Consider the following 22,952-nt stretch of genomic DNA (forward strand, 5'->3'; position numbering starts at 1 on the left):
ACATTCTACAGTGCTATGCTTTAGAAACATTATGAGACAGTAAGTCTTTTGTGGGTCACCCTGGAATCCACAAGCCCTTTAACACTGTTTCTGCAAAAATTAATGTATAAATTAAATTCATTATAATTTATATGTCATATGTGAATATAATAAATATAATCTATATAAACACATTTAATTTAAAAATCCATTTACAAATTGAGAATTATCTATGTATTTTAGAACTATAGTAAAGATACCTATCTTCCCCACAAGAAGCCAGTGTCAGCTAGAGCCAGAACAATGATAAGGTGTTCAGATAGGAATCAGGACCATGGTGATGGAAAACAGAAAAGCTTTCAATTCAGCAAAACAATGAAAAATACTGCTCTAGGAAGGAAAGCCAAGATTGCTCTAAAAAGGGAGAATGTAATCTACCTGTGGAGATAAACAAGGACCTTGGCCTAGGAATATTTTAGAGTCCACTGGATAAAGAGAATTCATGCTGAAGATGAATGGTCAACAAGACTAAGCTACATTCTGTTTCTGCTACATGCACTGACTTGCTTTTCATAGTGCATTCTCTTCTAAATCCTCATCCTTGACTTTTTTGTTATCATAAACAGGAGTTGCCCAAGTGCTAGAGTTGTGAAGGTTGAATAAATGTAGTGAGAAAGGCTGTAGCTTATGAGGCTGGAGCCTTAGGACACCGTGCCAACCCTTCAAGTGCTAGCCAAAATAAAATCTGGCAGATATGTAAGAATCTAGTGCATACAATATATTCAAGTAGTCTTTTCTTGTTTTGGTAATTTACTGCTATACAATATTTCTGAAAAAATGGTTTCCATTTTATTGCTAGGTACACATCTTATTTCGTTAAATGCATTTATGGACACATATGCAAATCTTCTCTTTCACATTAAAACTTCAATATTTCACATTTTTAACTACAAGACCTATATTTTTTCCCCCTAGTTCCATAAATAGAAAGAAGCAACAGTGGAAAAGGAATTAAAATTCATCCTTGCATTTCCTGTAGTGGTAGTTTTTAAGCAATTATGGCTACAATCGACCCATATGATCTGGTTCATCGCCTCTGTGCCTATTTTCACCTATTAGTGCCCAAACAAAAAACTGACCTCTAGGGTAACATGGTGATATCTAATTAAATGATTTTCTATTCGTAATCTAGTCAAACTGTGGCATAAATTTCACTGAAGAAACTAATGTATGTTTAGACCCTATATTTTAAACAATAGCATAATTTGCCTTGATAATGGCAAACATATTTCCACTTTTTTGTGCCTTCCTAAAGGACTTTCAGGAATTTATCACACTACTTTAAAAAAAGAAAAGACTGAACATGATCATTGGTTAAGTTGGAGAATTCCATCATCTTTTTTTTTTTTTTTTTTTTTGGACATATAGCCTTCTAGATTCCCTGCAAAGGAACAATGGCAACTGCTATCAACTTTCTATTCCACAGTGAATCATGGCACTTTTACATTTTCTCTATAGATATCATAGAGACAACTGGAACCATCAAATATACTAAAGGAGCTAACATTTTCATTGCAGTTTGTAGGAAGAAAACAGAGTGGATTTTGTTTTTCACCAATACATATGATTGCTTGGGGCAAAGAAGCAGCTTTTTGTTTCCCATTCTGTGGTTAACTTCTAGGTAGGTGGAGGGTTATAAAAAGAACAAGAAATCAAATAAAAAATAAGGTATGAAAGAAAGTAGAGTGATGGAAAGCACTGAGAAGGTCATGGTAAATAAAATTAACCTTCAGTAGAATTTTTAAAGAATAAGATGAAGCAGTCAAGAATGAATACTAAAACAAATAATTTTGCAAGAAAATTAACTTCCAGAAGATAGAAATATCTAGAGTTGGATCAATACCATAGGATTCTTTACTAAGACTTTCAGAAGAAAATGTTTAAGTCCTATATTATAATATATATATATTCCTGTATACAAGTATACCTGCTAAAGAGTTCAAAAATCAAGAACATTAAGGAATATTTGCAAGCAGTTGTGAATAGAAACCCAAAATGTATTAATAATTGAAACATGTATTTCCTACTGTCCTATTGTGTTAAAATAAAATTTAAAGCCAATTCAACATTTAAATAAATTTTCATCCATACATGTAACATAAGGGGCTGTTTCCTTACTGACTGCCATTCATGGATGGTAAATGAAAAGCTAAAGGTCAATAGCTCTTTCTTCCATGCCACTATAATATTATTTATTAAATTTAGAAGTTACAGCACCTTAAGTATGGAGAAGAAGGGGACAGCACTAACAATCCTCTAATCTGAACAGTGTTTTATTTCTTACCATGTCTTTTCCATCTGTGACCTCTTATTGACATGCTCGTTACTGCATTTCTTGATATTCTAGAGGAAGTTGGTGTGATCTCAACTTGAATACACCTTGTACCCTCCTTACTAGATCTCATGGCACCGTGAGGCAACGAAGCTTGTATTGCATTGGCAACCTGAGAAGGAAAAATATAGTTTAAGATTGTCATTGAATAGATATATTATTATACTCAGATAAAACAAGATGCTAAATTTTGACAGGTTTTTAAAAAGAATAACTCCTCCAAGATATATCATAAGATGATACATAAATCCTCTAAATTAAGGAGTAAGAACAAAATTCACAGTTAAAAATATATGTGATGAAATTTAAAATTTCAAAATATTAAATTACATTTCCTAATGCTAATTAATAAATGCAGCTCTAGCATGTTAATGAGAACATTCTTACACATATGAAAAGGACTACCAGGCTAAGAAGTTAGCTTAACAAAAATTTCAAATTATATATACCTCTTTCAAATATAAAAGTTTTCTATTACAACAGAAGCATGAATCATTGGGTATTAATAATGTATTAATATACTACAAATGGCTTCTTATACTTTTAAGCTGAGAAATTTTAAATTATGAAATTTACATAAGTAAGTGAGGCACCTACCAGCAATGGTTCTGGATATAATTCTAGCTGGGCTCTGTATATAATATCATCCAATGCTTTTTGAGCTAGATCCCATTCTCCATTGTAACTATAAAATTAAGTAAAGTATAATTATTTTAAATTAATTCTATATAAATTAAATAAGATATAATGAGAAACTTTATCTTTAATGAGGAAAATAATTGGTCATATTAGCACACTTCTTACCAGTCTACCCTCATTAAAAATGTATTTTTAAATCTTTGAATTCCTTTCAATTATATCTGAAAGTCTATTAACAGAAAATTTTATAGATGTACATTTCTTCTCTAAAGAACATGTCTATTTATAGAACATGTACCCAAAACGCTAGGCAATTTCAAAGCATTATATGCTTTCAAAGCAAGTCACAGCATAATAAATTATATACCTTGGAATAATGTTCAGAACATTTTATGGTCAAATTACTCTGTAACTCCCACAGTTTTTAATGAAAATCTATAGCTACTGTGGCTTGCAGCATCCTAAGTAGTTACTTCTTTGCATTCACATAGTCAGTTAGAAGTGTATATGATATATTCTACACATATCACAGAGATATTAGGGGGGAAAGTGTGTGTGGATTAATTTTCAAAGATATGGTGAAACCATTCCTAAAAATTGGCTCAATGATGGAATGGACAGTGAAATAATGGCTTTCTCATATGATAACAAAATAAAAGAGTGCGAATTACATCAAGAGTACAAGTGAGGCCTAAAAAATGGAAGGAGCGTTGCTCTCACCCTAAACACAAGATAAAGTCAGGTAATCTAAAAAATCATAACTTCTCATGAATGCAACAAGGAGCTATGGTCACAGGGCAACCAAGTAGCCCAACACTCAACAGCAGTCAAGTGCCCCTGAGGAGAGTCAGGCCACAGTGCAGGTGGGTAAGAGAAATCCAGCTAAACTTTTCAACAAATTCCTAAAAGCCAGGTGTGGGCCAGACAAGAGTGTAGAAACTCTGGAAGTAGATACAAGGGGATTCATACCCACTCATTAGCTCTTCTCCACAAACCACATTCAGGCACTCATAAGAAAAGCTAAGCTCAAAGCAGGGGACCAGAGAATGCTGCTCTTCACAGTGCAGGCCTGAAGGAAAAGAGTGGCCACCATAGCCGAAAAGGCACCAGGGTCCAGCCAGACCCTTTCAGCAGAACAAAAGTTTAAAGCCTTCAGGGAAGACCAGCAAACCATTTCACCCCAAGGGCAGAGGCAAAGACCAACTCTGGCTGTGAAGGGGAGAAAAAGAAAAAACCTCTACCTGCAGGGGAGAGTCAGGACCACTGAGGAACTCCTACTCTGATAAGCAAGGACACAGGGCCTGCTTAGAAATGAGACTAGACAAGAACACCAGAAAATACCACTTCCTCCTCCACCACCTCCTTTGTCCCCACCACCCCGGACGAAGCTAGTGCATGTCTAGAAACATGAGACAGCACTCTACTGCTAAAGGAGAGGCAAGCACATGGAGAGAAACCCTCTCTGAGGTACAGACACACCAGGAGAGCTGAGAGAATAGAGCAAGAATATTGAGGAGAGACTCTCCAGCTCTAAGTACCAGGTAACATAAAAGGAATCTGAGGTAGGTGGTGCGACATAGGTGATCAAGCAACAATGAAATCCAGTCCCAGCTCACTCCTGTCTATAAAAACTCTACTATTATACTAGAAAAGAGGCATATCCATTTCTAGGCATAAATAATATTTACCTCAGTCTCTACTGTCCTACTTGTGAACAAAATGATGGTCAAATATTACAAAGCACACAAAAAGCAAAAAGCAAAACAACCCACTGTCAAGAGACAAAGAACAACAGAATCAAATTCAAATGCTACAGTTACTGGGGAAAATAAAATAACTAAGATTAATATATTAAAGTCTCTAGTGGAAAAGAGGGGCAACATGCATGAATAGGTGGAGAGTTAGCAGAGATAGGAACGACAAGAAAAAGCCAAATGGAAAGGCTAGAAATAAAGAATGCGCTTAGTGGGCTTATTAGTAGATTTAACACAGTCAAGGAAAGAATCGAGGAACATGAAGACAGATCAACAGAAATTACCCAATCAGAAACACAGCAAAAAAGAGAAAAAGTAAAATAGATCAGAACATCCAAGAGCTTTGGATTACAATATTACTGGTCTAACACAAGTCAACAAAATTTTTCCTAAAGGGCCAGATAATAAATGTTTTAGGTTCGTGAGGTCAGCTCTGTCACTGTAACACAAAAGCAATCACAGACAATACATAAACGAATGTCACTGCATTTCAATAAAACTTTTTTTTTTAAGGGAGCAGATCAGATTTGGTCCAAAGGTCACAAATTCGTCCTTCAGTTAAGAAGCTCATAATCAGGATTTCCCTGGCAGTCCAGTGGTTAAGACCCCACGCTTCCCCAACACAGGGCATGTGGGTTGGATTCCTGGTCAGGGAACTAAGGTTCCACAAGCTGTGTGGTGTGGCCAAAAGGAAAAAAAAAAAAAAAGGAAGAAGTTTATAATCTACTGGGGAAAATTAGGGTATCAAGTGAATATAATATATATAGTAAGAGAATTTATAGTAAAAGATCAGGTTCAAGGAAAAGTATCAACACCTAAAGCAACAAACACGATATCATTGATTTTAAAAATGAGTAGCATATTCATAATAGCCTTTGTGATAAAAGAGACTTTAAGATGTCAATAATTAAAATTTTAAATAATTAAAATTTTCTGGAAATGGAAAAAAGATATTCATTAGGGAAAATAATTAAAATTTCTGGAAATGGAAAAAAGATATTCATTAGGGAAAAATGCTATTTGGAAATTACAGCAAAAAAAAAGTAATGATGAAAGAAACTGTGAGTGTATTTAGGTAACAATAATTTTCATTCTGTCCTTTAATTAAAGACAACAAAGTGTTTTAGTTGGTTACAAATTCTTTAGAATATTAAAAGATTTATTTTAAATAATAAAACTTATTAGGATATTGATTCATATTTTCACAAAAATATGCTGATTATTTATTGAAATTATAATACAGTAACAATAAAATAAGACTATAATTTGCCAAAGAGATCAAAGGTTAACTTTGTATATGAAATAAACTTACAAGGCAAAATAAATTCCTGTTAACATTTGCACCATGAATCCTGAAGAAACTGGTATCCTGCTACTTATACCTTTGTATTTTCTTACATGTTGTCGAGGATATCCACAAACACAGATTCTAGAAAGACCAAAATAAATATATTTGCAAAATTAGTAAAAATATAGATAATATATTTTTTAACATCTGTAAGATAACAACGTACAAGGTATGCTCTCATTACAAACCAAATAGTAATGAAACACAGAATCTTTCAGAACAGAACATTTGTCTATAACATTTTCCTGAGTAAGTTAGACTGGAAAAAAATGTAGAAAGCTAGGAGTATGTTAAAATATAAGTGAACTAGATTCTCGGAGTTAGTTCACTAATTCTGTTCAATAATTATTATTGATCATATTATTAATGACTTTTGGTTATCATAAAAAACATGAAACTCAGTGCTATTTATCCTGAATGTGATATGATCCTCTATTCCTGACAAAGTTCTTGACACAAACTGCAGGCTCCAAAAGATTATTCTAAAATTATACTCAAACTTCATACAGTATATCTTAATAAATTTCAGATAGACTGAAAAATTTGTTAAAATACCATAAATAAAACATAAAATACTAGTCTTCACATGTCTAAACATGACACCAAAGGAAGAATCTTGCAGAACAATAGATTTTACTAACATTTTTAAAAGAATCTACAATAAGTATTAGTCTTAGTGAAGAATACTTAAAAGAGTATTTAGTTTAGTAAATACAAAGCCACCTCAAAGTCTAACCCTGGGGACCAATTATATATATCATTCAGAGACTAATATGAAATAAACATGTTTTGAAAGTCAATTTAAATGACAGCGAAAAAATTATCAACACACATGTATCCTATCCCATTTTATAACAAACAAGTAGCTGACAGGCATGTATCACCGTAAAATAATCATATACAAGGACACAGAGTTTTCTATTTTCTTCTCTATACTTATACGTATTTTCTAATTCTATGATCCACATGCACTGCTTTTAAATAAACACTAAGCTTCTATCTCTAATAAAATTGGAAACCAGTTGTTTTCTCATAATATGGTGTGACTGATACAACACAGCCCTCACTTTTTTTTTGCTTTATTATCTGATTTAATATTTACTTTATTATTCTTTCTTGAGGTATAGCCATATTATTTTAAAGATATACCGTAAAATGTTTGGATATCTGTATATATGGCATATTGATCACATAATAAATCTAGTTAACATCCAACACACACAGTTACAAATTTTTTCCTTGTGGTAGGAATTTTTAAGATTTATTCTCTTTGCAACTTTTAAATATGCAGTACAGTATTAACTGTAGTCACTATGATATATATTACATCCCTGGACTTATTTCAAAACTGGAAGTTTGTACATTTTCACTCTCTTTACTCATTTTGCCCACCTCTCACCACCACCCCATCACCTCTGCCAACCACCAGCACAACCTTCACTTAATACAGTACTAGAAAACAGCCTGTAATTTACCCCTCCACTCAATAATTACTTGGAACTTAATATTCCATCTACTCAATAAATCTAAGCCTTCACTTAAACATGTTCAAGTATACTACAGACAATTTCAAAAAGACCCCCTTGAGGATATCATTTATTCAAAGCAACTTTAAAGAATAAATATAAATTCATCTGATATTGGCAGGATCTTAAAATTCTTTAGAACAAAGAGTAAGAGGGAGCAGGGATACTTAAAAATGGAATGTTTCCTTTCCCTCAAAATTTGTATGTTGAAGCCCTAACTCCCCAATATGATGGTTTTGAACGTGGGACACCCTGAGAGTAACTAGGTCATGAGGGTGGGGACCATTACTGGATCAGTGACCTTATAAAAAGAGTAAGAGAGACCACAGAATGCTCAGCCATGTGAAGGTGGTTGGTCACCTGTAAGGTAGGAACAGGGCCTTTGCCTGGAAATATATCTGGCATCTTCACCTTGTATTTCCCGGCCTCCAGAACTATTGCTTAAGCCACTCAATCTACAGTATTTTGTTACAGCAGCCTGAGAGCAGCTCAGAAAAATCAAATCTACATGAAATAAAACAACTCAAATTTTGTTTAATATTATAAAAACATATGCAAATTAGAAAAGAGACTCCTACTCTTATTACCTAAAGAAGCAAACTTAGAACAATTTCTTCTTACACTTTACACCTTTACAATAGGGATGGTAGTAAATAACTGAGAACCATCATATGAAAGATAAGATTTCTCAATTCATTTATTCATTCAATAAATACTTATTAAGGATTTATATTGGGTCAGACACTAGGGATATAGACAAAAGATACAGGAATTCCCACAGGGATTCATAATCGAATCAAAAAGACTGTAGTAAACAAATATTTGCAATGACTAAGTGACAGAGCTAGAAAAAGGAGAAGTAAATGCTAGTGGAAGCAGAGGGTCAGAGAAAGCTTTCCAGAAAGAGATTTCTTTGAACTACGTGTGTGCTTAGTAGCTCAGTCACATCCAACTCTTTGCGACCCCAGGGACTGCAGCCCGCCAGGCTCCTTTGTCCATGGGGATTCTCCAGGGAAGAATACTGGACTGGTTGCAACGCCCTCCTCCAGGGGATCTTCCCAACTCAGGGACTGAACCCAAGTCTTCCATTGCAGGCGGACTCTTTATCGTCTGAGCCACTAGGGAAGCCCCTTGAAGAGAAAGCGGTATTTGGATTTCCCAGGAAATACAGAAGTGGGTTGCCATTTCCTTCTCCAGGGGATCTTCCCAACCCAGGGACTGAACCCAGGTCTCTGGGATTGGAGGCAGATTCTTTACCACTGAGCCACCAGGGAAGGCCTAGGTGAAAATATAGTAAAGGGCAAAACCAGAGAAAGATGAGACAGTGTGATACTGAGGAGACTGGTAGAATTTTAGTAGGAATAGAATGCTAGGACACTAAAAAGAGACGCTAGCTAGTTAGGAGTCAGAGCATTTTATAACTTGCTGCACTTTATCATGAAGGCAATGGGAAGAAACTAAGATTTTTGTTTTGTTGTTTTAAGCAAGGATCTGACATGATCAGACTGGTCTTTTGATATCACCCAGGCTATCTTGGGAGACTAGAGTATCCAAATATCCCATGAGTGAGAGGAAGGGAGCCTGAACTAAACAAGTAATTGTGGGGAGAAGGAGAATCGGTGGGACTGGAGTCACATCAATTAAGTATCAACAGGGACTAAGAAGCAAAGAATAAGAGAAGTATGTAATTAATTAGCCCTACATTTAGTTTGGATAGCTGACTGGCTGGCAGCCATTAAATCAATTTGGACAAATATCACATACTGTTTGGGAAGATGCTAAGCTTCAGATATGTTTATTTTTAGGTATATGATACAGAAGACTTCTGAAAATCCCTTGGACGGCAAGGAGATCAAACCAGTCAATCATAAGGGAAGTCAACCCTGAATATTTGTTGGCATGTTCTCTCTTCCACCTCCAATATCTTCCATTAATAATCCCTCTATCCCTCTTACTTTTAGGAACTAGTCTTCCCCTATAAAATCAAGTATCGCCATGTGATTATGGTGAGGCTGCCAATAAAACTGCCTGTGACAAGAGATCGCTACTCTAAGATCTATCGTTCCCTTCTTCCTTCTAATAATGTATATAAAGGCACACACCCCTCTGTACTCCCCAACCAGTTTTAGCTAGAACAATGGCTACCTAATGGAGCCCATATTCTCTAGCCTTCCTAGCATGATAGCCTTCCTAGCATAAGTCTGATCATGTGACTAGTTCTAGACAGTGGTTTGTTAACTGAAGTGGTGCAACCTCTGGGTTGTACCCTTAAAAAGCAGCTGCTTGCCTTCCACTCTCTCCCTACTTTCAGGATAGAAGGCAGATGTAATAGCAGTGATCCATCATCATACAGACAAGAGGGACACTGGAGAGAATGTAGAATCCCAAGAAAGAAGGAGCATGAACATTTTAGAAACAGGGCCAACCTTCCCTCAGACCATCTATTAGCTTGAGATTTTATGTGAAAGAAAATGAATAGCTACTTTAAGTTACCGTTATTTCTGTTAAAACATTCGAACCAACATTTAAACTGATACATACAGTATTCTTCCAATAATACTGCTACACAACTTGGCCCTAGAAGGGTTTATTTAAGCCTCAGACAGCATGATCAGAAGCTTGGGCTGGACTGTTTTACACAGTGAACCTGGGAGAGACGTTCTCTTTTCTGAGTTCACTAAAAGTAGACAATGTCAGTTTTTAACTGCCTGTGGTCACTGCTCTTATCACACAAAAGAAGCCCGTCAGAAAAAAAAATGTACAATGCCAACAGATGATAACCTAACACCATTTGAGCCTCTGAATCTAGTTGACCCGGAAGTCAGTTCTATCTCTGCTTTTCCCAAGCTGTTGTTGTTCAGTCCCCCAGTCGTGTCCGACTCATTGCAATCTCATGGATGGCAGCACACCAGGCCTCCCTGTCCCTCACCATCTCCTGAAGTTTGCCCAAGTTAATGTCCATTGCATTGGTGATACCATCCAGCCATCCCATCCTTTCATGCCCTCTTCTCCTTCTGCCCTCAATCTTTCCCAGCATCAGGGTCTTTTCCAATATGTCAGCTGTTCTCATCAGATGACCAAAATACTGAAGCTTCAGCTTCAGCATCAGTCCTTCCAACAAATATTCAGGGTTGACTTCCCTTAAGATTGACTGGTTTGATCTCCTTGCTGTCCAAGGGATTTTCAGAAGTCTTCTCTAAGTAGTAGGAGTCAAAAACTTTCTCGATGATATAACGCAGTTTTATGCAGATATCAGTCAGTTACCAGAGAAAGAATTCTAACTTTCATAAGGTATTTATGGAACATTTTAATGAAGATGTTTACTGAATCAAATACATAGGTTTAGAAAACAGGGGGGAAAGTATATGGTTTAGAAAAGAAAATATGGCCAAAATCATTTACTGTTATTATTACACAGTTGGTTGTTTTTTCTTAAACAACCTTGCCTTGGCTCTAGGATGGTCAACCAACTGTTAAATTTACTTTAGGTAAGAACTAGAAAGCCAGATCTCTCAATTCATCCAAGATATAGGAATCTAGGCCCTCTCATTTTCTCTACTAGCTACCTAAGGAGATAAGGAGTCATGTATTGGAGGGTTTATTTACTTCTTTATTCAGAAATGCAGACAGTTAGTGTCTTAGTCTGGCAACCCGCTCCAGTACTGTTGTCTGGAAAATCCCATGGACGGAGGAGCCTGGCAGGCTGCGGTCCATGGGGTCGCGAAGAGTCGGACACGACTGAGTGACTTCACTTTCACTTTTCACTTTCATGCACTGGAGAAGGAAATGGCAGCCCACTCCAGTGTTCTTGCCTGGAGAATCCCAGGGACGGGGGAGCCTGGTGGGTTGCCGTCTATGGGGTCGCACAGAGTCGGACACGACTGAAGCGACTTAGCAGCAGCAGCAGCAGCAGTGTCTTAGTCCGTTTGGGCTGCTATAACAAAATACAACAGACTGAGCGGCTTATGAACAACAGAAATTTATTTTTCATAGTTCTGGAGGCTAAAGTCACAATCAGGGTGCCAGCATGGTTGGGTGAGGGCCCTCTTCAAGGCTGCAGACTTCTTGCCATATTCTCACATGACAGAAGGGGAGGGGGAGATCTGTGGTATCTCTTGGCTAAGAATATTAACCCCATTCATGAGAGATCCTCATGAATGACCAAGGTACCTCTCAAAGGCCAACCTCCTAGTACCATCACATTGGACATTAAGATTTCAACATAAGAATCTGGGGGTGGGTGGGAACACAAACATTCAGACCATAGCCATTAGGGGTTTTTGTTTGTTTTTTAGCTGATCGTTTTTAATAGCTACTAAAACTTTACCCCAACTGTCACAAGTGACTTCAGGAATTTTTCATTTATCAATTGAAGATTAAAAAAAATTAAAACTGAATTATTTCCTTTAATTGTAACTGTACTTATCGGATCACAAATCTCAAGTGGAAGAGATCATCTTTCATTCATTTACTGAACAAATAGTTACTAAGTTTTCATGTATGCCAGGCCTTTCTCTTGAACTCTGAGCAGAGAGCAGTGAAAAAAATCAAAGTTCCTGACGTACTGATATCCCAGCAGTTGACAGGCTATGCCAAATGAACAAACAAGGTAATAACAATGTTACACGCACTAAAAGGAAATAAACTGGGGTGGGTGGGAAAGTCCTACTATAGAAAAGATGATAATGGAAGACATCTCCAAGGAGGTGACACTGAGCGACATCCAAAATAATCTAGTCCTGACAGCTGCAGCATTAACTGATAACGGCATCTCTTTACCTTCTCTTCTCTATTCTTTTTTTTTTCAATACTTAAGAATTCTGATTTACTCTTCAGTACTCTGATTGCTCTTCAAAGATATTCTTTCTGCATAGATTTTATTTTATTTTCACTGAATTTACATAAGATATATAACAAGGCAAAAACCAACAATAAAGCTACATGTCACATGAATGCTTGACTCCTCTATTCATTAGAGGGTTATCCTGAAGTTATCTGATTTCCCTTTACAAATCCCAAACAAAAGAACTACTCGGCCTCACAATAGAACAGCTGAGTGACCTGACCCCTATTGCAGTACTAAACTTACTCTATGGTCACATATGGGCTTCCCTGGTGGTTCACTGGTAAAGAATCCACCTGCCAATGCAGGAGAGGCAAGTTTGATCCCTAGATCAGGAAGATTCCCTGGAGAAGGAAATGGCAGCCCCCTCCTGCTTTCTTGCCTGGAAAATCCCATGGACAGAGAAGCCTGGTGGGCTACAGTCCACGGAGTTGCAAAAGAGTTGGACACAACCTAACGACTAAACAACAACAACATGGTCACATATAGATACCTCCCAAACTCATAAACCATGATAAAATTAAATTCCTTTTGGAAGGTATATTTTGTCAATATATTTCAGGGGGAATATCTAAGTATCAATTTGTAAGTGAGGGAAATTACTGCCATGATTCTCATTCTCTGTTGAGAGACACTACTATCTCATTCTTAGACTGAAAAAAAACTTCTGAGATTGTTGTCAATATGCTGAATTACAAACCACAAAATGATTAGAAAGTCGAATTCCAGTGGGACTGACTGGAGAGACTATTTATTTAGAACTTAAAGTAGGAAAAAAAAATAGATTAACTATCATCATTAGATCATCAGACCAGTGAGTAGAAACTAGTTAGAAAAAAAAGGGAAACAATAACTTTTCTATTTTTTAACTTGAGAAATATTTAAAATTCTGTCCAGTTCTAATCCATATCTATTTGGATAAAACACAGACTACGACATAAAACTAACCAATTTCAAAACCTCTTCCTTTTCTGCTCTGCTTTTTAAATAGTGAGGGGAATGGAGGTGAGGAGAAGGCCAGGAGAGCAGAAAAGTGGAAGAATAAGGGAGAAAAGAGAAAATGGAAGAATTACCTATACAGTAATGAGCACTTTTCTTTTCTCATGCTTCTGCTCTTTGAAGTTAGCAGCCTAGTAAAGGCTGCGTCTTCTCTCATTTTCCTAAAGAGAATACCATATACAAAACTAGTGCTAAAGTTGTTGGAGGAAAAATTATTTCAAATGGGTTGTAAAGGAAGGATAAAGAAGATTTATAAAGGTAGAAAGGTTTACAAATTAAATAATAAGCAGTGAAAAGTCAACTGTAGGTTCCTTCAACAAGGATGACCTAGTATAAGGTATGCTCTAGAACGAATTTTAAGTTCAAACAGGTGGGAAAAAAGAAAGCGCGTCTGTGAATCTATAGTGAAAATGTGTGTTCATCACTGGGGCAAAATACATAATAGCTGTCCTTTACTGAATGATAACAAAGTGGCATATACTGTGCTAGGAGCCTGTCCTCCCCCTCTCTCTTTTAATCAGTCACAAAAATTAATCCACAGGATGGTTTCTTTGCATAAAGGTGTCCTTAACAGATAGAAAACAAGAAGAAATCTATTAGGTGATCAGAAGGCTGACTTAGAAATGAGGAATGTTCATACAGGAAAAAACACACAGATCAAGAATCCCTAGACGTACATATTCAAGTTACTCAGTGAGGTGACTCACCAAGTGAACAAAATCAGGACAGTTGCTTAGACAACGGGAGAGTATTTAACTTATAGCTTAGTATAGTTTCATATTTAATACTTATATTCAACATCAAAAGGCAAGATAAGCCATTTATTAAACACACTTGTATTAAAAGAGACGCTCAAAGAAAAGAAAAATATTTTCACAAATTTACAAGACTTACTGCTGCTACTGCTAAGTCACTTCAGTCGTGTCCAACTCTGCAACCCCATAGACGGCAGCCCACCAGGCTCCCCCATCCCTGGGATTCTCCAGGCAAGAACACTGGAGTGGGTTGCCATTTCCTTCTCCAATGCATGAAAGGGAAAAGTGAAAGTGAAGTTCTTCGGTCGTGTCCGACTCCTAGCAACCCCGTGGACTGCAGCCTACCAGGCTCCTCCATCCATGGGATTTTCCAGGCAAGAGTACTGGAGTAGGGTGCCATTGCCTTCTCCATACAAGACTTAGGCATATACTAATAAAACTTATCTGTCAAATTGGTGGCTATGTTGCTTTTAGGAGGGTCATATGTACTATCTGGGCTTCCCTGGTGGCTCAGTGGTAAAGAACTCTTCTGCAATGCAGGAGATGTAGGTTGGATCCCTGGGTCAGGGAGATCCCCTGGAGAAGGACATGGCAACTCACCCTAGTATTCTTGCCTGGGAAATTGATGGACAGAGGAACCTGGCGGGCTATAGCCCATAGGGTTGCAAAAGAGCCAGACATGACTTAGCAACTAAACAACAATGTAATATTTAGTACTAGTAGAAGATAAAAACTTGTTGACTAAAACTCATTCAATCTAGCCTTTCAGATCTCCCCTTCCAGTGGTCTCCACACATTACGTGTGAGGAAAACACAACCATCAAACTGGCCATCAATCTGAATCAAGAAGCAAGGCTTATAGTTAACTGAACAGATTTTTGCCCAGTAGAATAGATAAGTGGAGGGTGGGAAGTATCCAGGATTGTTTTAACTCCACAACTCATTATAATCAGAAGGTTAAAAATAGAACAGAACACATCTGTCACCGAACCTAGCTCATATATTCCAAGAAATTTTTATGGCTGTATTATGAATTTATCCTCCCAGATAGCCTAGTCAATCATTCTGCATAATCATCAACAACAACCAAACTAAGCAGCAATCTGACACAGCTGCTACAGGGCCAAGACCACTTGATTAGCCATAGCACAGTGCGATCACTTTATTCTTCAGGAAAACCTGCGTTAGGACTAAGATCAACAGGAAGCTCTTATATAACTATCATAATCACTTAAAACTTATTTATCACCTCAGTTCTATAACCAATTTCCTTTCCCTAGCTATGGACTAGCCTTTGCTTGATTAGATACTGTGTGCTTAGCCGCTCAGTTGTGTCTGACTCAACAACGCCATGGACTGTAGCCTGCCAGGCTCCTCTATCCATGGCGATTCTCCAGGTAAGAATACTGGAATGGGTTTCCTTGCCCTCCTCCAAGGGATCTTCCCAACCCAGGGATTGAACTCAGGTCTCCCACATTGCAGGTGGACTCTTTACTGTCTTAGGCACCAGGGAAGCCCATACTAGTGCTTTCTAACTTTTATGTACACATCTTTTAAAAATGTACACCTTAATTATGTACACATGAATGTTTGATAAATGATTAAGGAAATGAGGAATTAACAGAAATAGATTTGAAATCACACAATAATAGAGAATCTAAAGCAAAAACAAAAGCAAACTAAAAAAGATAGAAATAAGTCTGTTAGAGATCCTATTATGAATGTTTTGTGCCATAAGAGTTAGCATTGTTAAATAGTTTTAAGTCTTTTGAATTACATAAATCTCTTTCCTCCTTCATTTTCTTATAGCTGGTGAATATACATATGAGTTTTCTTGCGGCACAGACTTAATCTAATACGTTTCTACTAAAATATTCTTTGGCCGATATCCTGTAGACAGTTTTAAAGTAATCTGTGTTTCTCTTTGTTTTCAAAATCAGCCCCTACTTGTATTCTTAAAAAAGGTTAATTTCTAATTTCCTGGTTAGGTAAACTTGATATAGTAGCTATTTTCCACCCAGAAGATAAAAGTAATTATATTAGAAAATAGTCCATTGGAGTTACACAGGACCAGCAACACATTTTTTTCCTAACTTTGTCATCAGTAATTTCAGTAAAACATCAACAGTGGATCTTATTTAGGAGGCTGTAGCAGAACATCTGTATGTACATACACACATCTCCCTGGGGCCTACCACCTAAGACACTGCTTTAGAATAGTGTGCTTTAAGTTCCACAAGTCAAAGTTTCAGCATCGAGTTACTCCTTAAGCCAATGTTTCTGACGTGTTGGTTCTTACACTCATTTTAGTGTGTAACTCACTGGACCATACTGAAATGAGAAATGAAAAGTGCTAAACATCCCACTTTTAACTTATAAACTGTTATCCTTGCCTTCCACTCTACCCCTTTTGGGTGTAAAAATATTCTCCTGTCATTAAATAATGTTGATGGAAGATATTTATACCACAATGACTTGACAAAAGGAAAAGCTGGCAACATCATGTAAATATCCACTTCAACTTTTCTGAAATTTTATAGATCTGTGAAATTCAAAAACCCTGGGCACTTCTGCCTTTAAAATATTTAAAACAAGAAACATATTAGGAAGAATAAGTAATTGAGAGCAATGGCAAATTGGTACCATCCTCCAAGGGGCAGGCAATGAAATTATGCTTCACTTCAGGAAACAGTTGAACTGCTCTCTGCTTCTCTATCTTATCTAATAAACCCCCTGCCTCGTTACCTTCCTCTCCCTCTTGACCTGCATGGTTTTCTATCCTAATCAACAGAATCAATTTATGGTTTTTGTTTGTTTTGACTTGATTTTTAAGTATTGCTCTATGTACCCTCCCTCTAATTAACTGCCCAAAGCTACATTTTCTAAGTAAGTTTGCCAAATCTAAAATTATTTTACAAGTTCCTGAATTCTATATTTTCCCTCATTTACTTGAATTACAAAGGGCATTTTCTCTGTCTTGTTTTTCTTTTGTTTTTCTTAAAAAAAAAAAAGGGGGGGGGGGCCAGGGTCTTCCTGGTGGTTCAGTGGTTAGGACTCCGTACTTTCACTGCTGAGGGCGTGGGTTCAGTCCTGAATGGGGAACTAAGATCTCACAAGCCTCACAGCACAGCCAAAAAAAAAGGTAACATGTTCAACACAGAAAATTTAGAGAATGACAGAAAATCACACAGGAAAAAAATTACAATAAACTATAATTCCACCAAGTAGACATAACTACTGTTAATACTCTGGTCATATTCAGTCAATGTTGAAATCACACCATATATACTATCATTAAATACTCTTTTAAATCAGAATTCTTAAATATTTGCATATATTAATACCTAACAATTATCATAATTTACTTAACCAAGTTCTTGGCTAAATTTTTTTTTAACAAGAAAAGTTTAAAAACCAGTATCTCCTACTTATTTCCTGGTACCAAATTAGAACACAATAAAAATAACTAACTAGATAAGATAGATAAAAAGCAAACAAAACAGAAACTATGTCAAAAACTGAAAGGTCATAACAGTTTCATACTTTTAATTATATAATATAAGCCTTTTCTCATCAAAATTTTCCACTGAATTGTTATTCAGTTTTACCCTCTTTGTTGTGTTTTTTGCGACTTCATTGTGTCTTTAGGGAGCTTTCTGTACGTTGACTAGGTGGAGCTCCATATTAACTTATTTAGTGTTTCAAACAAATGATTAAACAAAAAATAACGTAGATATGTAACAAACAAGCAATACTAGATTCATATATTTCAACACTAAAAGCATTTGAATTTACCTTGAACAAATTTGACACAGTGATTGAAGAGAAACACGGGGCATATAGGTTAAGGCAGCATTGTAACACAACAAAAGGAATGTCAACACTTCAAACCTAAAAACAAACCCAAAGAGTATTTACAAATCTTGAGAATTCCAAGAAGTCAACTATAATTAAGCAAGCACTGGGGAGGGATATTGTGTTACAGAACAGACCTGTCCAATATAATCACACCAACAACAATACAAAATCAAAAAGAAAAAGAAGTAACAATCATACGAAAATTACCTTAAAAATTCAATGCTCCAGATGACATCTGAAGCAAAGTGTCTAAGTGACAAATAGGGAAGATGGGGTGTCTCTCTTGTATGAAATGACTCAACATTTTAAAACTTGTTATACACAACTCATTAAACATTATTTATAAATCTACTGAAATAATTTCTTTAGAAGTCAGCATGGTAGAATAGTAGGTTATGTCTCCACAGTATACCTATTCTGTGCTGTCAGCATCTCTCTTTGGGGGTGAGGTCCACTGTACACAACTTTTGACAAACCATGCTGGGATAGGGCGCTCTCCGTCAGAGCCATGGACCCAATGCTGGAAGGCTAAAGACAAAGACACGTGAATAAAGAAAAACCTATTCTGTTTAAGGGGTGGTATTTAGAATATATATACCAATATATATATATTTAGAATGACTGCTATAAACCCCATATATCTTAGAAATACTCAGATTGCCTACTAAGTATTCTGCTCAAAGATTTAACAAATAACTAAAAACAAACCACAAATAGAAATACAAAATAGTTTAACTTCAAAATTTCTACCCCAGAAATACATAATTCACACACACACATAAAATCTAATCTTATTCGTCAGATAAAGGGAAAAATATTCAAAATTAATACTTTTCATAGATCTTTTACAATCAGGTTTTAGTTTAAACTTTAATGATTTTGATTTCCCATTTACTCTGGGAATAGCAAAATACTTTGTGTAAAATTTTACACTTTTTAAGGTACTAGTGAACCGATCAAAATTTTCACCTCAATAACCAACCAAATGCTAATTTACAGTAACTGCAAATCTTAGGACCAATAAACTTACTTTGATAAAAATGTAACTTACTTCATGATATACAGATGGTTTGGATAAAGATGGAATCGTAAAACTCAATACTTTACTATGTCCCTGTTTGTCAACTATTTCCTACAAACAAAAGAAAGTCAAAGAAAATGTCTCACAATATTTATTTTTTACACATAAATTTAAATATTTATTTTTTACACATAAATTGTTAGTGAAAAATTTAAAAAAACCTGAAAAGAAAGGAATTTTAAAGTCAACTGAAATCTTAAACTATGATAATCCATAACGCATAAACATTAGGAGTTAACCTTCTCCTTAAAATCTAAGTAACATAGTTTTAACGCTGAAACACAGATGTCTTGTCTTAATTATCATTGATTTCTCTCATGTAAAAAGTTCCGTTTTCTAAATCAATTAACACAGTCCTAAAACATATTACAAAATGACCCTTAAATTATTTTTCCATTTAAAAAAGTACAAACCTTAAGCATCTATCTAGAATATTGTACTATTTAATATACAAACATTATCAGTAATGCAAACTATATATTAAATCAATGGTGTAAACTCTGGAGACAGTCCAGATTTTATACAATTATTAGTGGTAGATCTTAGTTTAAATCTTTTCTCCAAACTTTTTGTGAAGGTCACAACAATTTATAGACAGTGGCTTTTAAGTTTAAACAATTAAAAATTTAACACTGATATATTCAAATATTTCCATAAAAGAATCTTAATGATCTGATTTTTAGTCTCCAATCAGTAAAAAATGTGTATTTACATAATTGTATGTATGGCCATACAGCCTTTAGCCTCCATAAGGTTATTTTGAGGAGAACGAGCTCTGAGTCATCTGCTGTAATAAAAAACAAACATTAGCTCTACTAAAATGAAAAACAGTTGCTATTATGTATTCATTTTTGCTGATATTTGGCTTTTAAAACATTTTGTTAACTCCATTAAATACAAACCAAATTGTAAACCCCTAGAAGAAGAGCTTCAATGCATCCACTGCTGTGCACATTTCTGCTGGCGGAGACGGCGAGGTAGCACCAAATCAGTTCTGGAAGAAACTGCAGCGTAAATCGAAGCAACTGCTCCTCTCCACTGCGATAGAATTCAAAGAGCTGATGACAGACAGGTTCCAACAACTGGAAGAAAGACAAAACATCAACTAAAGGATTGGACTGTATTTGAATGACACTAACATGTAAAACATAAAACCATTTTCCTGATTGGTAATTACTGAAATATGCAAGCATTTCCATTTTTGGCAGCAAGACTATTCACAGCTAAGCTAGTTAGTAAACCTATGAATTCTAGTGGAAGGCCAAACTGCAAGGTTAAGTGTATACGCAAGTACTCTGTAAAGTTTTAAAATATACTCCAAAGTAGTATTGTTATTAAAACTATATCTTTTTAACTTCCTGAAATAAATAGGTTGTGAAGAATTGTCTTCCTTAATATCCTTTCTTCCAGATAAAACATGCCAATATACAAATGACTGGCTACTGAGTTGGAGAAACTGAAATGGGAATGCTAGGTAGTTACTGTCACATGGCCTTCCTGAGCTTATAATTAGGTAGCATCTGACTGCAATGACTGGTATGTAGAGTAGCTGAATAATATAAAGCCCCTAGATCTAGTTTCTTACTATAACCATGATTAATTGCCACTAGATAATCTAAACACCTCTGTCATTCTGTTTTAGACATGATTTGGACTTACTGATAACCATTTTTCTCCCAACACGCCCACAGGTATTCAGTTAATAGAGATGAGTGTATCTTTACAGTATAAACAATAATCACATACAGGTCACTTACAAATATGTCAAGAGATTCACAGGGCTATTTAATTTCAGTGAATGGGAGTTCGTTAACTTCCCTGACTTAGGCACTAGATTTACATCAACTTAAGAAACAGATTTTCTACTACAAGTAAGTGGAATGAACAGAAACTGATTTAAAGTGGATGCCTTGATTTCAAAAAAGTTCAATATGTAAAGTAAACTTGATACAATTAAAGTCAGAATTATTTATGCAAGGTAAAGAAAAAGTTATACTTCAATAAACATCGACAAAATTGGTCTTTCAAAATGGTTGTTAGAGGGCAACAGGTATCCATGTGGCGTGGCAATGGTAACGGAAACAGAAGGGTCGGAGGCAAAGCAATGCCTCTCAAAGACTGCAAGAGAAGTTTCTAGGGTAGGAATTAATCTGGAAGAATGAAGAGGAAGGTAGTGGAAGAAAGACTGTTACGGGAATGTTTAGCTTTCAGACTGGAGTTTTTAAAATTTCTTTGTGGACCAGTGCCAATAATCTTGTAAGTTATGGTGTGACATCACTCATCTCTATTTCACCTAGGAAATATTTGATTAAATCAATTAACATAGTCTAACAAATATCTGCAAACTTATAAAACTTTATGCTGAAAATTTATTCAATAGTCTGCATGAGCACATAATCAATTTTAATCAAAACACTCCAGTCTTTTACATTCGTTTAACATCTAAAACAGTTTAGATTTATGAAAGCAGAACCAAATGAAGATAGATTCAAAAGGGATATAGCAGTTAAACACTGCAATAAGATTAGATGAAATTAAGTATATCAAACTACTAGAGATAAATACCAATATTTATGCAGGGTTTTACACTTGCAAAGTACTTTCATATATGTAAACCATTTCAATTCCCACAATACTAGGGTACAATGTCTATACCCTGACAATGTATTCTTTCTACATAAGCAAACTGAGACAAAGAAGCTACTGAAACCAAAAATAATCACACAGTTCAGGAAGGTCAGACTGAAGCCAGGACTTTTTAACTACTTTATAAACATACCTGAAAAATGTCAGAAAAGAATAAGACAACATACAATGTGGGAAACACAGGCAGTGTTGGACTTACCTAACCTGATTATAATTGAGACAAATAATGGGGCATTAGAATATGCTGCATTCCTAGTGTTTTGGTCAAATTTTTTAATGTATTTTCTCAAGGAAACATTACTAAACTTGATTGGGTAGGTTTCACAGTACTACTAAAAGAGAATTGTACTTCAAGTATTAATATATTTTGATATGTTAAATGGCCTTCTATAGTCTAATCATCATGTACCTTCTTTCCCTTCTAAAATACATTATGAATTCTATAACAACTGAGTTACAAATGAATTTTTACAATCATCCATTCATAAGTAAGAAGCTGTATATTAAGAGAATTTTAATGGTAATAAGAAATGTATCATAAAATGCCTTTAATTGACTAAAGAAGATGGGAAAAGCTAAGTTTGGGTAAATTTACAAGAGAATTTTCCAAACTTTTTTTTTCATTGAACAATTACTGAGAATATATGGGTAGGACAAAGATACAGAGAAGTTGGAGGGGACTAATATTTAGGTGCCAGTAGCCAGGGAACCGACTTCTCACTATGGGCCTCCCTATGTTTAGAACACCAAAAAGATTTCATATGGCTCTTTAAAAAACAAAACAAAACAAAACAGTTGGCTTCCTAACAAACCTAAGCATTTTTAGCCTCTAATCCTATGCCTATCTTGAAGCTACAGTCAACTAAAAGCACTGGTCAAGGAAACGTCACTTTATCGATAAACTGCCTCTTTACAGTTTCTTGAGCCTGACTCACATACCTACCTCAGGGCCTTTGCAATGACTATTTCCTCTCTGGAAAGCTCTTGTCCCCAGTTTTATTTTCTTGCTCTAATTCATTCAGACCTTAATTCAACCATCACCTCCTCAGTCCCAACACACACTTCCCCTACTCTGCTTTATTATTTTCATAGTTTTACCACTAACATTATACATTTAGGTATTTGTTTAATG

General features: G+C 35.6%; 1 protein-coding gene across 5 annotated transcripts in view; it reads right to left on the bottom strand.

The window, feature by feature from the left end:
- HYCC1 (hyccin PI4KA lipid kinase complex subunit 1) overlaps positions 1-22,952 on the bottom strand; it is a 216,582-nt gene that overhangs the window by 18,193 nt on the left and 175,437 nt on the right. For all 5 annotated transcript variants that reach the window (XM_042248458.1, XM_042248457.2, XM_042248459.1 and 2 more), the window contains 7 exons: positions 20,077-20,256; positions 19,145-19,225; positions 18,506-18,621; positions 18,031-18,126; positions 6,077-6,193; positions 2,969-3,056; positions 2,324-2,483 (listed from right to left, as the gene is read on the bottom strand). In XM_042248458.1, coding sequence (XP_042104392.1) covers positions 2,324-2,483; positions 2,969-3,056; positions 6,077-6,193; positions 18,031-18,126; positions 18,506-18,621; positions 19,145-19,225; positions 20,077-20,256 — 838 coding nt within the window. The remainder of the gene's footprint in view (positions 1-2,323; positions 2,484-2,968; positions 3,057-6,076; positions 6,194-18,030; positions 18,127-18,505; positions 18,622-19,144; positions 19,226-20,076; positions 20,257-22,952) is intronic.

This window comes from Ovis aries, chromosome 4 (genome assembly GCF_016772045.2).
Source record: "Ovis aries strain OAR_USU_Benz2616 breed Rambouillet chromosome 4, ARS-UI_Ramb_v3.0, whole genome shotgun sequence".
In the NCBI taxonomy this organism is placed as follows: domain Eukaryota; kingdom Metazoa; phylum Chordata; class Mammalia; order Artiodactyla; family Bovidae; genus Ovis; species Ovis aries.